The following is a 14,042-nucleotide window of genomic DNA, read 5'->3' as shown; positions in this document are numbered from 1 at the left end:
TCATTGGATAGAGAATGGAGTTCCTTTGCAGTTACTTCTAGAAACTGAACACTGAGATGCTCAGAGACTGTATTATGTGGATCCCAGTGTTTCTAAAAGTTACAACAAATGTCATTTGTTGCGATTTACTAGAAAAATGGCCAAGCAAAGGGTTACATACCGACTCGTTTTTGCCTTATTGGGTCCTCCCGTGCTAGTTCATGTTCATGGAGAAGCTGAAAGAACATTTTAGAAAATAGTCAGTGAGTGTTAGAGACGTCTTTTCACAATGGTTCTCTGTTCACATGCCCCGGGACGTTCAAGCTGAGGGTAGGGCTGCAGATTCTGGGTCAGCACCTCGTGCCCCGGGGATGGCGGGCAACCAGTGATTGAAGGGTCGGGGAAATGAAATGGATTCGTCTCTGTGGTATGATCTGGGCATCGACTTTTTATAGACCAGTCTCTAGATGCAGGAGCGGAAGAAATCAGCCTATCTGAGTTTCTCTGAGTTCCTGCAGCTTGAGGCCTGTCGAGAAATATAAATGACGCTGTCCTCCACTGTACTGAGACTTGAACCCTGAGTCATTCGCATGACCTTTTAGACGAGTCTCACGACCTCCCCTCCACACTTGGCCTGTCCCCACCCTAATATTTCTGCAGCATTAGGGCTGTTTAGATTGTGCATGCTTAGAAATTATTTTCTCCTCCTCTGGCCCTTTTTCTCCTAGATGGTTCGATGGTTGCCTTCTGAGGCGGGGGCTTTGAGAGCCAGCTCTAGAGCCAGAATGCCTGGGTACAGGCCCTTACTAGCTACGCGACCTTGAGGAAGTTACTCGTCCTCTCTGAGCCTCAGTTTTCTTTTCTGTAAAATGGAATAATAATAGTGCTGACCTCATAGAATTGTTATGAGAAATAAGCCAACCGCAACGTGGAACATAGTAAGCTCTTAATAAATGTTAGTTAGATCGTATAGTACAATAATTAAGCATAAGGACTCTGCAGAAATTGAATTCAAATCCTAACTCTGCCATAAAATGGCTGTGTGACCTTGGGCAAGTTACTTAACCTCTCAGTGCCTCAGTACTCACCTAAAGTAGAGCGATAAAAATAGCTTACCTCATGAGGTTGCTGTGAGGATCAAATGAGTAATCAATGAAAAACACTAGAATAGTTTTGATGACAGAGTAAGTGCTATTCTGGGACAGGGCATCACGCTGTCCTGGGGGCACCATTCACGTGGACTCCCCCCATTTGCATACTGCCACTTGCTTCATCTCCATAAAGCTCATCTACTGTCATCAGGTGGCTTCTTTGTTTAAGACCTGACATTGATTGGCTTTGCTGCTGAGTTCACTGCCAGCTCCGTAGCTTATAACCTTACCTCGACCTGATATGGGGCTCCTAGCTCATCCCTGCCTCCAAGTGAATCTTCCTATGATGTGTTTCCCAATCCAAACTTCCTTAAGTCTCAGTAGAAGAGCCAGATAACCCCTGCCCTCCAGGGTGTGTGCTTTACCATGAACCCCATGCACCAACGAACACCCCCCGAGAGACAGAGAGCTCTGCCACCTGTGGTCTCTACCATTGTTTCCTAGTTATCTCACATCATAATGATAACAAAAACAATAATTCCTAAGATTTCTTCAACACCCTGTGCCAGGCACTGTTAAGTACTTGGTGTGTGCTTATTTATTTAATCCTCATGACAATCTGAGGCGTAGATACCGTTATTATCTCCATTTCACGGATGAGAAAACACAGGTGCAGAGAGGTCAAATAACTTGCCTAAGGTCACACAGCCTTGAAATGGCAGAATCAGGACTCAAACCCAGCTAGCCTGCATCCTAAGTTTGCGCTTATCCACATAGGTACGGCATCGTCTTATCAGGAGGTACCCCGGAAACTGTGGGGGAACTGGGCTCCCCTTGGTGACCCAGTATCTCTTAACTAGTGTCTTTTCTCTTTCTTTCTCTGTTGTCTCCACCACCCCCTCCTTCTTTTCAATGGCTAGTATTCACGTCCACAGGAACTGTGGCGGGACCTGAGAGTTCACAATTGTTCTTGAAGATATGAACAGAGGAATGATGGCTGATGATTAGAATTTCCAAAGCCCAGGGTGCTGCTTCGTTTGCAGTGAGGTTAGTTCAGGTCTACCGCAATGTGCAGAAAGCAAGAAATAACAAAGTCAATGTACAGGGCTGGTTCCTGTGCGGCTTGCCCTGGAGCCTTCTCTGGCTCCGTGCCTGGGCAGAAGGAAGAGTTCTTCCGCTGCCTTGCTGTCTCCATCCTCCCTGGGGCTTGGGGTTGGGGAAGGGGAGCCACCAGGAAGCTTTCTCTGTCCACTCTCCATGGCTTGCTGCTGGGGAACTCAGCCCAGGAGAAGGTGACTACTGGTGGTCACTTTTGGGAAGCTCTCCCAAGCTGAGATTTTATTTCTCCCATTTTCCAGGGGTGCTAAAAAATTAAGGACTTGCTGCCGGCAGTTGTGGGTTAAAATCAAGGAACATTTCAATCCTCTCATGCAGAGCATTTCAAATCTCTGTGGGCATAAGGATCACTTCCCTCCCTCCCTTAATCCGATTCAGCAGGTCTAGAATCGGGTGAAGAAAACTGCTTTTTTAGGGGCTTCCCTGGTGGCGCAGTGGTTAAGAATCCACCTGCTGGCGCAGGGGACACAGGTTCAAGCCCTGCTCGGGGAAGATCCCACATGCCACGGAACAACGAAGCCCATGCGCCACAACTACTGAGCCCACGTGCTACAACGACTGAAGCCCGCTCGCCTAGAGTCTGTGCTCCACAATAAGAAGCCCGCGCACCGCAACGAAGAGTAGCCCCCACTTGCCACGGCTAGAGAAAGCCCGCGAGCAGCAACGAAGACCCAACACGGCCAAAAATAAATACATAAATTAATTAATTTAAAAAAAAACTACCATACGATCCATTTGATGGATAAATGGATCAACAAAGTAGGATATACATACAATGGGTCCATGTTCAGACTTAAGAAAGGAAGGAAATTCTGATGCAGACTACAACATAGATATATTTTTAGGACATTATTCTAAGTGAAATAAGGCAGTCATGAAAAGACAAATACTATATGATTCCACTTGTATGAGGTACTTGGAGTAGCCAAAATCATGGAGACAGAAAGTAGAACAGTGAGTTCCAGGAACTAGGAGGTGCAGAGCTAGGGAGGTATCGTTTACTGTTTACAGAGTTTCAGTTTTGCGAGATGGTTCTGGAGACTGGCTGCACGAAAATGTGAATATATTTAACACTACTAAACTATACACTTAAAAATGGTGAAGATGGTAAATTTTGTATTTACCACAGTTTTTTTTAAAAGCTCATCACCCCATGTTGCTTTTAAAATGGTAGAAGTGGGAGCTGAGTGGCAGCTTAGGCAGCGTGAGCTGATAAGGCAGGTTCAAGGGCACCACTCCAATGGAGGTCTTCAGCCTCTAGGCTGGATGAAGATATTATATCTTGAAGGCAGGTCTAGGGGGGACAATTGGGGCCTTTTGGCATGGTGGTGGGAGCTTTCAGGAAGACAAATTTAAAGGTCCACCAGCAGTCCTGGGAGGCCTATCCCCTGATCAGCCTGGGCCATGAGGCAGATAGAGTGACTTTGTTAAGGATGCTGTGATGAGGGCCGAGCTGGCACAGTGGGAGGGCACTGCTGCAGCTAGGAACACTGGGAAACTCTGGAACAGAGGTAAGGCTGACCCCATTGCTGAGATCACTTCAGGCTCCGGCTTTCTCCCCACATGCTTGGGGGAAGTAGAGCTCTGTACTGACCGTGCAAACTCACAGGAAAAGTAATGTTTCCCTCCTCTATTTATGAGAGCAAGCTGCCGCATATGATTGCATGGGCTGCATCCCGCATAGCGGAGTTTGGAAGAAGACATACAAAGTATACCTCCCAAGTCATGAGAGAAATAAAAAAGATAAAACCTAGGTCCAAACAAAGAAAGACACAAAAACAGAAGCGAGGAAGGAAATGCATAAACTCATAAAAAACCATCCTGAAAGTAAGAGCAAGCATTTTAAATATGACATCAAATGTGAATAAATTATACTCCCCAAATCACAGTCAGATGAAAAAAAAAGAACCTCAGACATTCCTTGTTTATAAGAGAACCAGTAGAACAAAGGAATATACTGAAAGCTAAAAAAAAGTAAAGAACAAAGATCAGGCAAACACAAATAAAAAACAGAACTGCCCATTGGAATATAAGACAAAGAATTAAAATTGAAAAGTACCAAGCAGGGCAAAAAGAGACATTTTCTCATGGTAAATTCTACCAGTGAAGCTCTAACTATAGTGACAGACTGGATAAAGTAGCACTAAATATCTTTTTAAAAAGTCAGTAGAAAAAATGCTATTACAAGAAGAGAAATCCTAATAGCAAACACTGATAGAGCCTTTAAAAAATGTATGAGGCACAGGGAGTTTACTGGGTCAGGAGATGGAGGGCAGTCAGGACTCATACTTCTTTTTTTTTTTTCCAAACGCCTGTTGGAGAAAAATCTCATGTAACCTGTGTGAGTCAGTCGTGAGTGTTTCTGCTTCTGGAAGGATACATCTGTGACTATATTCGAGTGTATCAGATAAAGAGATGCTGCATTTCACCCTCTCCAGAGAATAAACTTCCAGACTTCTGCCAGGGTGGAGGAAGGGCAGCTTGCCCAAGTTCACGGCATGGGAGAGGGGATATAGGGACCCAACCACTTTTCACACATCCTTCAACCAGTCTCCTTGTATCAGCATTCTCTTCATGCCCCACTTTCAGAGGGTTTCATCAATTCTTGAACGTTTTGATGAATATTAACTTAGCTTTCTCCACTGTTGGCTTAAGATTCAGTTTTCTTGAGTTTTCCAATTTGATTGCCAGTTGACTATTTGTCTTCTTGTCTCCAAAATTCTGTTTTATATTTCCTTTTCTGCTCCTTCATTATGATTTTACTTTTATTGATGCTGCAGTCAGATTTTAAGAGGACTGTGCTCAGCATTATTTTGTTGACCAAGCGTATTCCTGGCTCTGCTCACTGCTACTGAAAAGATTTATTGCAAAAATAAAAACTATGTTATCGGGACTACGGGAAGGCTCAAACCAAAGAGTACTTCCCAGAACTTCTGCTGCCAGTGTCTTGTCCCCGCAGTGAGCCACATCCAACCCCCGCCTCAGCAGGAGACCCTTCAACACTAGCAGCTGTGCGACTGGCTGAAACACAGATGGGAAGTAGAGCTGTGGAAATCAGAAGAATTAAAAACTGTGAGGCTGACAGGGTCTTGGTGCTCTGGCCAGGTGTCAGGCCTGAGCCTCTGATGTGGGAGAGCCGAGTTCAGGACATTGGTCCACCAGGGACCTCCCGGCCCCACGTAATATCAATTGTCGAGAGCTCTCCCAGAGATCTCCGTCTCAATGCTAAGACCCAGCTCCAATCAACGACCAGCAAGCTCTAGTGCTGGACTCCCCATGCCAAACAACTAGCAAGACAGGAACACAACCCCACCCATTAGCAGAGAAGCTGCCTAAAATCATAGTAAGTTCACAGACACCCAAAACACACCACCAGATGTGGTCCTGCCCACCCGAAAGACAAGATCCAGCCTCATCCACTAGAAGACAGGCACCAGTCCCCTCCACCAGGAGGCCTACACAAGCCACTAAACCAACCTTAGCCACTGGGGGCAGACACCAAAAACAACGGGAACTACAAACCTGCAGCCTGTGAAAAGGAGACCCCAAACACAGTAAGTTAAGCAAAATGAGAAGACAGAGAAACATACAGCAGATGAAGGAGCAAGGTAAAACCCACCAGACCAAACAAATGAAGAGGAAATAGGCAGTCTACCTGAAAAAGAATTCAGAATAATGACAGTAAAGATGATCCAAAATCTTGGAAATAGAATAGAGAAAATACAAGAAACGTTTAACAAGGACCTAGAAGAACTAAAGAGCAAACAAACAATGATGAAAAACACAGTAAATGAAATGAAAAATTCACTAGAAGGGATCAATAGCAGAATAACTGAGACAGATGAACAGATAAGTGACCTGGAAGATAAAATAGTGGAAATAACTACCGCAGAGCAGAATAAAGAAAAAAGAATGAGAAGAATTGAGGACAGTCTCAGAGACCCCTGGGACAACATTAAATGCACGAACATTCAAATTATAGGAGTCTCAGAAGAAGAAGAGAAAAAGAAAGGGACTGAGAAAATATTTGAAGAGATTATAGTTGAAAACTTCTCTAATATGGGAAAGGAAAGAAGTCCAGGAAGCGCAGAGAGTCCCATACAGGATAAATCCAAGGGGAAACACTCCAAGACACATATTAATCAAACTATCAAAAATTAAATACAAGGAAAAATATTAAAAGCAGCAAGGGAAAAGCAACAAATAACATACAAGAGAATCCCCATAAGGTTAACAGCTGATCTTTCAGCAGAAACTCTGCAAGCCAGAAGGGACTGGCAGGACATATTTAAAGTAATAAAAGGGAAGAACCTACAACCAAGATTACTCTACCCAGCAAGGATCTCATTCAGATTTGATGGATAAATTAAAACCTTTACAGACAAGCAAAAGCTAAGAGAATTCAGCACCACCAAACCAGCTTTACAACAACTGCTAAAGAAACGTCTGTAGGCAGGAAATACAAGAGGAGGAAAAGACCTACAATAACAAAAACAAAACAATTAAGAAAATGATAATAGGAACATACATACGATAATTACCTTAAATGTAAATGGATTAAATGCTGCAACCAAAAGATGTAGACTGGCTGAATGGATACAAAAACAAGACCCGCATATATGCTGTCTATAAGAGACCCACTTCAGACCTAGGGATGCATACAGACTGAAAGCGAGGGGACGGAAAAAGATATTCCATGCAAATGGAAATCAAAAGAAAGCTGGAGTAGCAATTCTCATATCAGACAAAATAGACTTTAAAATAAAGACTATTATGAAAGACAAGAAGGACACTACATAATGATCAAGGGATCAATCCAAGAAGAAGATAAAACAATTGTAAATATTTATGCACCCAACATAGGAGCGCCTCAATACATAAGGCACATGCTAACAGCCATAAAAGGGGAAATGGACAGAAACACAATAATAGTAGGGGACTTTAACACCCCACTTTCACCAATGGACAGATCATCCAAAATAAAAATAAATAAGGAAACACAAGCTTTAAATGACACATTAAACAAGATGGACTTAATTGATATTTATAGGACATTCCATCCAAAAACAACAGAATACACTTTCTTCTCAAGTGTTCATGGAACATTCTCCAGGATAGATCATACCTTGGGTCACAAATCAAGCACTGGTAAATTTAAGAAAATTGAAATCATATCAAGTGTCTTTTCTGACCACAACGCTATGAGACTAGATATTAATTACAGGAAAAAAAACTGTAACAAAATACAAACCCATGGAGACTAAACAATACATTATGAAATAACCAAGAGATCAATGAAGAGATCAAAGAGGAAACCAAAAAGTACCTAGAAACAAATGACAATGAAAACACGATGACCCAAAACCTATGGAATGCAGCAAAAGCAGTTCTAAGAGGGAAGTTTATAGTATTACAATTCTACCTTAAGAAACAAGAAACATCTCAAATAAACAACCTAACATTACAACTAAAGCAATCAGAGAAAAAAGAACAACAACAACAAAAAAAAACCCCAAAGTTAGCAGAAGGAAAGAAATCATAAAGATCAGATCAGAAATAAATGAAAAAGAAATGAAGGAAACTATAGCAGAGATCAATAAAACTAAAAGCTGGTTCTTTGAGAAGATAAACAAAATTGATAAAACATTAGCCAGACTCATCAAGAAAAAAAGGGAGGACTCACATCAACAGAATTAGAAATGAAAAAGGAGAACTAACAACTGACACTGCAGAAATACAAAGGATCATGAGAGATTACTGCAAGTAACTATATGCCAAAAAAATGGACAACCTGGAAGAAATGGACAAATTCTTAGAAAAGCACAACCTTCTGAGACTGAACCAGGAAGAAACAGAAAATATAAACAGACCAATCACAAAGAATGAAATTGAGGCTGTGATTAAAAATCTTCCAACAAACAAAAGTCCAGGACCAGATGGCTTCACAGGGGAATTCTATCTAACATTTAGAAAAGAGCTAACACCTATCCTTTTCAAACTCTTCCAAAATATAGCAGAGGGAGGAACACTCCCAAACTCATTCTACGAGGCCACCATCACCCTGATACCAAAACCAGACAAAGATGTCACAAAAGAAGAAAACTATAGGCCAATATCACTGATGAAAATAGATGCAAAACCTCAACAGAATACTGGCAAACAGAATCCAACAGCACATAAGAAGGTTCATACACCATGATCAAGTCGGGTTTATCCCAGGAATGCAGGGATTCTTCAATATATGCAAATCAATCAATGTGATACACCATACTAACAAATTGAAGGAGAAAAACCATATGATCATCTCAATAGATGCAGAAAAAGCTTTCGACAAAATTCAACGCCCATTTATGATAAAAACTCTCCAGAAAGTAGGCATAGAGGGAACGTACCTTAACATAATAAAGGCCATATATGACAAATACACAGCCAACATTATTTTCAATGGTGAATAACTGAAATCATTTCCACTAAGATCAGGAACAAGACAAGGTTGCCCACTCTCACCACTATTATTCAACATACTTTTGGAAGTTTTAGCCCCAGCAATCAGAGAACAAAAAGAAATAAAAGGACTACAAATTGGAAAACAAGAAGTAAAACTGTCACTGTTTGCAGATGACATGATACTATATATAGAGAATTCTAAAGATGTTACCAGAAAACCACTAGAGCTAATTGATGAATCTGGTAAAGTAGCAGGATACAAAATTAATGCACAGAAATCTCTTGCATTCCTATACACTAATAATGAAAAATCTGAAAGAGTAATTAAGTAAACACATCCATTTAATATTGCAACAACAACAATAAAATACCTAGGAATAAACCTACCTAAGCAGACAAAAGACCTGTATGCAGAAAACTATAAGACACTAATGAAAGAAATTAAAGATGATAGAGGGCTTCCCTGGTGGGGCAGTGGTTAAGAATCCGCCTGCCAATGCAGGGGAGATGGGTTCCATCTCTGGTCCGGGAAGATCCCACATGCCGCATAGCAACTAAGCCCATGCGCCACAGCTACTGAGCCTGTGCTCTAGAGCCTGCGAGCCACAACTACTGAAGCCCACATGCCTAGAGCCCATGCTCTGCAACAAGAGAAGCCACCACAATGAGAAGCCCACACACTGCAACGAAGACCCAACACACCCAAAAATAAATAAATTTATAAAAATAAATAAATAAATAAATAAAGATGATAGAGACAGATGGAGAGATATACCATGTTCTTGGATTGGAAGAATCAACATTGTGAAAATGACTATATTACCCAAGAAATCTACAGGTTCAATGCAATCCCTATCAAACTACCAATGGCATTTTTCACAGAACTAGAGCAAAACATTTCACAATTTGTATGGAAACCCAAAAGACCCTGAACAGCCAAAGCAATCTTGAGAAAGAAAAACGGAGCTGGTGGAATCAGGCTCCCTGAGTTCAGACTATACTACAAAGCTACAGTAATCACGACAGTATGGTACTGGCACAAAAACAGAAATATAGATCAATGGAACAGGATAGAAAGCCCAGAGATAAACCCACGCACATATGGTCACCTTATCTTTGATAAAGGAGACAAGAATATACAATGGAGAAAAGACAGCCTCTTCAATAAGTGGTGCTTATTGGGAAATAAAATATTGGTGCTTATTGGAAAACTGGACAGCTACATGTAAAAGAATGAAATTAGAACACTTCCTAACACCATGCACAAAAATAAACTCAGAATGGATTAAAGACCTAAATGTAAGGTCAGACACTATAAGACTCTTAGAGGAAAACATAGGCAGAACACTCTATGACATAAATCACAGCAAGATCCTTTTTGATCCACCTCCTAGAGAAATGGAAATAAAAACAAAAATAAACAAATGGGACTTAATGAAACTTAAAAGCTTTTGCACAGCAAAGGAAACCATAAACCAGACGAAAAGACAACCCTCAGAATGGGAGAAAACATTTGCAAATGAAGCAACTGACAAAGGGTTAGTCTCCAAAATATACAAGCAGCTCATGCAGCTCAATATCAAAAAAACAAACAACCCAGTCCAAAAATGGGCAGAAGACCTAAATAGACATTTCTCCAAAGAAGATATACAGATTGCCAACAAACACATGAAAGGATGCTCAACATCACTAATCATTAGAGAAATGCAAATCAAAATTACAACGAGGTATCACCTCACACTCGTCAGAACGGCCATCATCAAAAAATCTACCAAAAAAAAAAAAATCTACAAACAATAAATGCTGTAGAGAGCGTGGAGAAAAGAGAACCCTCTTGCACTGCTGACGGGAATGTAAATTGATATAGCCACTATGGAGAACAGCATGGAGGTTCCTTAAAAATCTAAAAATAGAACTACCATATGACCCAGCAACCCCACTACTGGGCATATACCCTGAGAAAACCATAATTCAAAAAGAGTCATGTACCACAATGTTTGTTGCAGCACTATTTACAATAGTCAGGAAATGGAAGCAACCTAAGTGTCCATCGACAGATGAATGGATAAAGAAGATGTGGCACATATACACAATGGAATATTACTCAGCCATAAAAAGAAACAAAATTGAGTTATTTGTAGTGAGGTGGATGGACCTAGAGACTGTCATACAGAGTGAAGTAAGTCAGAAAGAGTAAAACAAATACCATATGCTAACACATATATATGGAATTTAAAAATAAATGGTTCTGAAGAAACTGGGGCAGGACAGGAATAAAGATGCAGACATAGAGAATGGACTTGAGGACACGGGGAGGGGGAAGCGTAAGCTGGGATGAAGTGAGAGAGTGGCATGAATGTAAGATAGATAGCTAGTGGGAAGCAGCCTCATAGCACAGGGAGATCAGCTCGTTGCTTTGTGACCACCTAGAGGGGTGGTATAGGGAGGGTGGGAGGGAGACGCAAGAGGGAGGGGATATGGGGGCATATATGCACGTATAGCTGATTCACTTTGTTGTACGGCAGAAACTAACACAATATTGTAAAGCAATTATACTCCAATAAGGACGTGAAAAAAATGTATCAGACACAGTTCTAAGGCATCTTATAAATATTAACTAATTTAATTCTCATAGAGATCAGTAAATAAATACTCTTATTTTCATCATTTTACAGATGAGAAAACTGAGACACAGAATCACATCAGTCTCGTGAGATTTCATAACCAGTAACACGCCCTGTCTCTGGTGCATGGAGTAGCCTAAGGAAAGAAGATCCCAAGGATTCCCACAAGGAACAAGGGGGTACTTATCACCCTCTTGAGTTGAGCTAAACTCCCATTAACTTCCCAAAGGTAAACGACCTGGCTAATTTGTTAGCAAAAAGCCTGGATGATATCTATGGCCCTTTCAACTATATCAGTCTGTGATTATAACACAGACACAAATGAACACCTTTTGAAATGTGTTCTAGTCTGATGCTGGAGTTCAAGTGAATACTTTGAGAGCATAGGTCCTGCTCAGTCCTCAGAATCTGCTTTGTAGATGTTGTTGTCAGTTTCACAGGGCGGGGCTTCAGGCCTAGACGTGGCAAATGTTTCAGGAGGGTGTTCCCTTGACACTAGCACTGATTTCAGAGTGTGGCAACGTGCAGTCCAGCAGATACCTTAACATCCATTCATGTTCACCACCCCCTCCCACCATTTGTGACATTTTCTCAAAGACCTTAGACATTTGTTTAAAGCAATTTCCGTCTGTGACATGCCCAGGAAATCAGAAAAATGTGACAGGGAAAATACAGCAGACACGGATTTACTCACCGAAGGATAAACAATAGACTCTAAATTCAAGTTCAGTGTAGCTTGGGAAGAAAAAATCACAATAATCATGAAGCACAAAGTGGTTCTCCTTGGGGATTTCATGTCTTCAAGTTTGAGTTGCCTTGCCTGAAATGGAAATAGGATGGTTTAGAGATACAGTAATTCATTTATCAAACACAGAAAGAACTAGCAAACCCTGTCTCAAAGTTTGCACTACAAAAGGATCTTTTCAGTGAAGGGGAGAAAGGAAAAAGCATAAATACATCAAATGTAGACAACAGTGTCTGCTCCAGACCCCGGGTGAGGAGAGGATGGTGTTAGGAAGGATGGGGGTTGGGAGGGCTGGGGATGGTACCTGCAAACAGCACAAAGATGGCAGATGTCTGGGTACCTTTCCTAGAGACATAGAGAAGGAGAGAGGGAAGGAAAGAGAAAGGAGAAAGAGGAAAGAGAGGGAAAGCAAGAAAAAGGGAGAGACTACTCAGTACAAAGTACTTTTAACCTTGTGGTTCAGTACATAGCATATGAACAAAAGGATTCAGAGAACAGTACTTTCCTTTGCTACATGCGACACAGTCTGATATTTTCAATTCTACTCTATTATCTTACACTATTTTTTTCTTTGAATTCTGGCAGTAAACCATTCCATTGACTTTATGACTCACATTAATGGGCTATGACCCATTAGTATGAAAACTTCTGGACTCAGTCATAAAAATACAAGTTGTATTTTAGAGATTTTTAGAGTGTATAATATGGAACATTGACATATATCTCAATATATTGATTTTTTATAGCTATCTTTTACAATGCTAGTAATGAAAACAAACTTTTTCGGCGACCAGATTAATCATTGTTGCATTTGAAAGTTAGAGTATCACGTGGAATAATCCCACCTCTCATGGGTCTGAGGACCACGACAAACTACTTTGTGTAGATTCCTTTCCTTACTGACATTTTTATGTCCATGTGTTTTTGTGAAAAGAATACTTGACTAAGGAGATATGGGTTAGGGTCCAGGATGACTACAAACTAATTGCATCCTTGACACTTCTCTGCATCCAGTTTGCTCATCTATGAAATGGGGATACTTAGACCTCCTCTAATTCTCTCACAGACTTCTCTGAGGCTCAGATGTGACTAAAAGCCGTGCAGAGCTCCAGGGATGCCGGCTGCAATGGTTTCACCCTGACCTTAGTGGAATCCAGAGAGCCGCCATCAAGGACAGCCCTTGGTCCAGGCGTTGCCAGGGGCACCAGGGGACCTGGCCAGGATAACACACGGAGAGACAGCCAAGACTTACATGCCAGGGAGGACTGTGTTTCAATCACCAGCTGTCGCTGTCTCCTTTTCCTCTTCCCCAGTGGAAAAGAAGGAAGAATAAGGCCCTGGAAAACTGAGCCAATTTGCAGATCTGGCAATCAAATACATTTTTAAAATTCTACAACTCAACGGCTTTTGGAAAACGCTTTGCAATTTAGGTTACAGGAATAGATATTTAAGACCAGATGCATCTACTGCAGGGAAAGCATAACCACTCATTCCTTGTTGAAGGGAGGAGGCTTTTGTGAGTGTGGAGCAGGCTGATTTAGCCTGGGGATAACAACTGTTTTGGGGATGAATCGGGTATTTTGGAGGGAATTTAATCTTTTTAGGCATTGACTTAGTGCACTGGACTGGCTGGTTCCATTTTGAGGCAGTTAATCAAGGAGACGAATAGTAACTGAATAGTTAATGAGCCTCCCTTAGTACGTGACAGCCATGGAGGGGCTCAGGCATTAAAGGAATTCAAGCTGACTCCACGTCTTTCTCTCGTCCCAGTGTTGGCCTTTGTCAGAGTTAGCGAGGATTATCTTGGTCATGATAATGACCAAATAAAGGGTCACAACCTAAATGGTCATGTCTGGCCCTTTTGTATAATAGCCACTGGCCAATACTGTCCACTGTCCCCATCTTCCCCCAGCCTCCCTGGACATAGCTCTTGATGAAATTGACATCCTTTTCTCTGTTGGCCTATTTTGTGGCCACAAAATCACAATTCAGTAGAAATACGGATACAGGAAGGACTGCACTGTGGGGAGGGGATGTTCT

General features: G+C 41.5%; 1 protein-coding gene across 5 annotated transcripts in view; it reads right to left on the bottom strand.

Annotated features, from left to right (window-relative positions):
* The window catches only part of ADGRF5 (adhesion G protein-coupled receptor F5), a 108,956-nt gene that overhangs the window by 46,838 nt on the left and 48,076 nt on the right, over positions 1-14,042 (bottom strand). For all 5 annotated transcript variants that reach the window (XM_082663755.1, XM_082663754.1, XM_082663757.1 and 2 more), the window contains exons 2-3: positions 11,952-12,077; positions 161-215 (exon numbers count right to left, since the gene is read on the bottom strand). In XM_082663755.1, coding sequence (XP_082519881.1) covers positions 161-215; positions 11,952-12,053 — 157 coding nt within the window. In that variant the 5' untranslated portion in view covers positions 12,054-12,077. The remainder of the gene's footprint in view (positions 1-160; positions 216-11,951; positions 12,078-14,042) is intronic.

This window comes from Grampus griseus (genome assembly GCF_964374135.1).
Source record: "Grampus griseus genome assembly, chromosome: 10".
NCBI classification, from domain to species: domain Eukaryota; kingdom Metazoa; phylum Chordata; class Mammalia; order Artiodactyla; family Delphinidae; genus Grampus; species Grampus griseus.
This window is presented reverse-complemented; position numbering and strand designations above follow the sequence as displayed.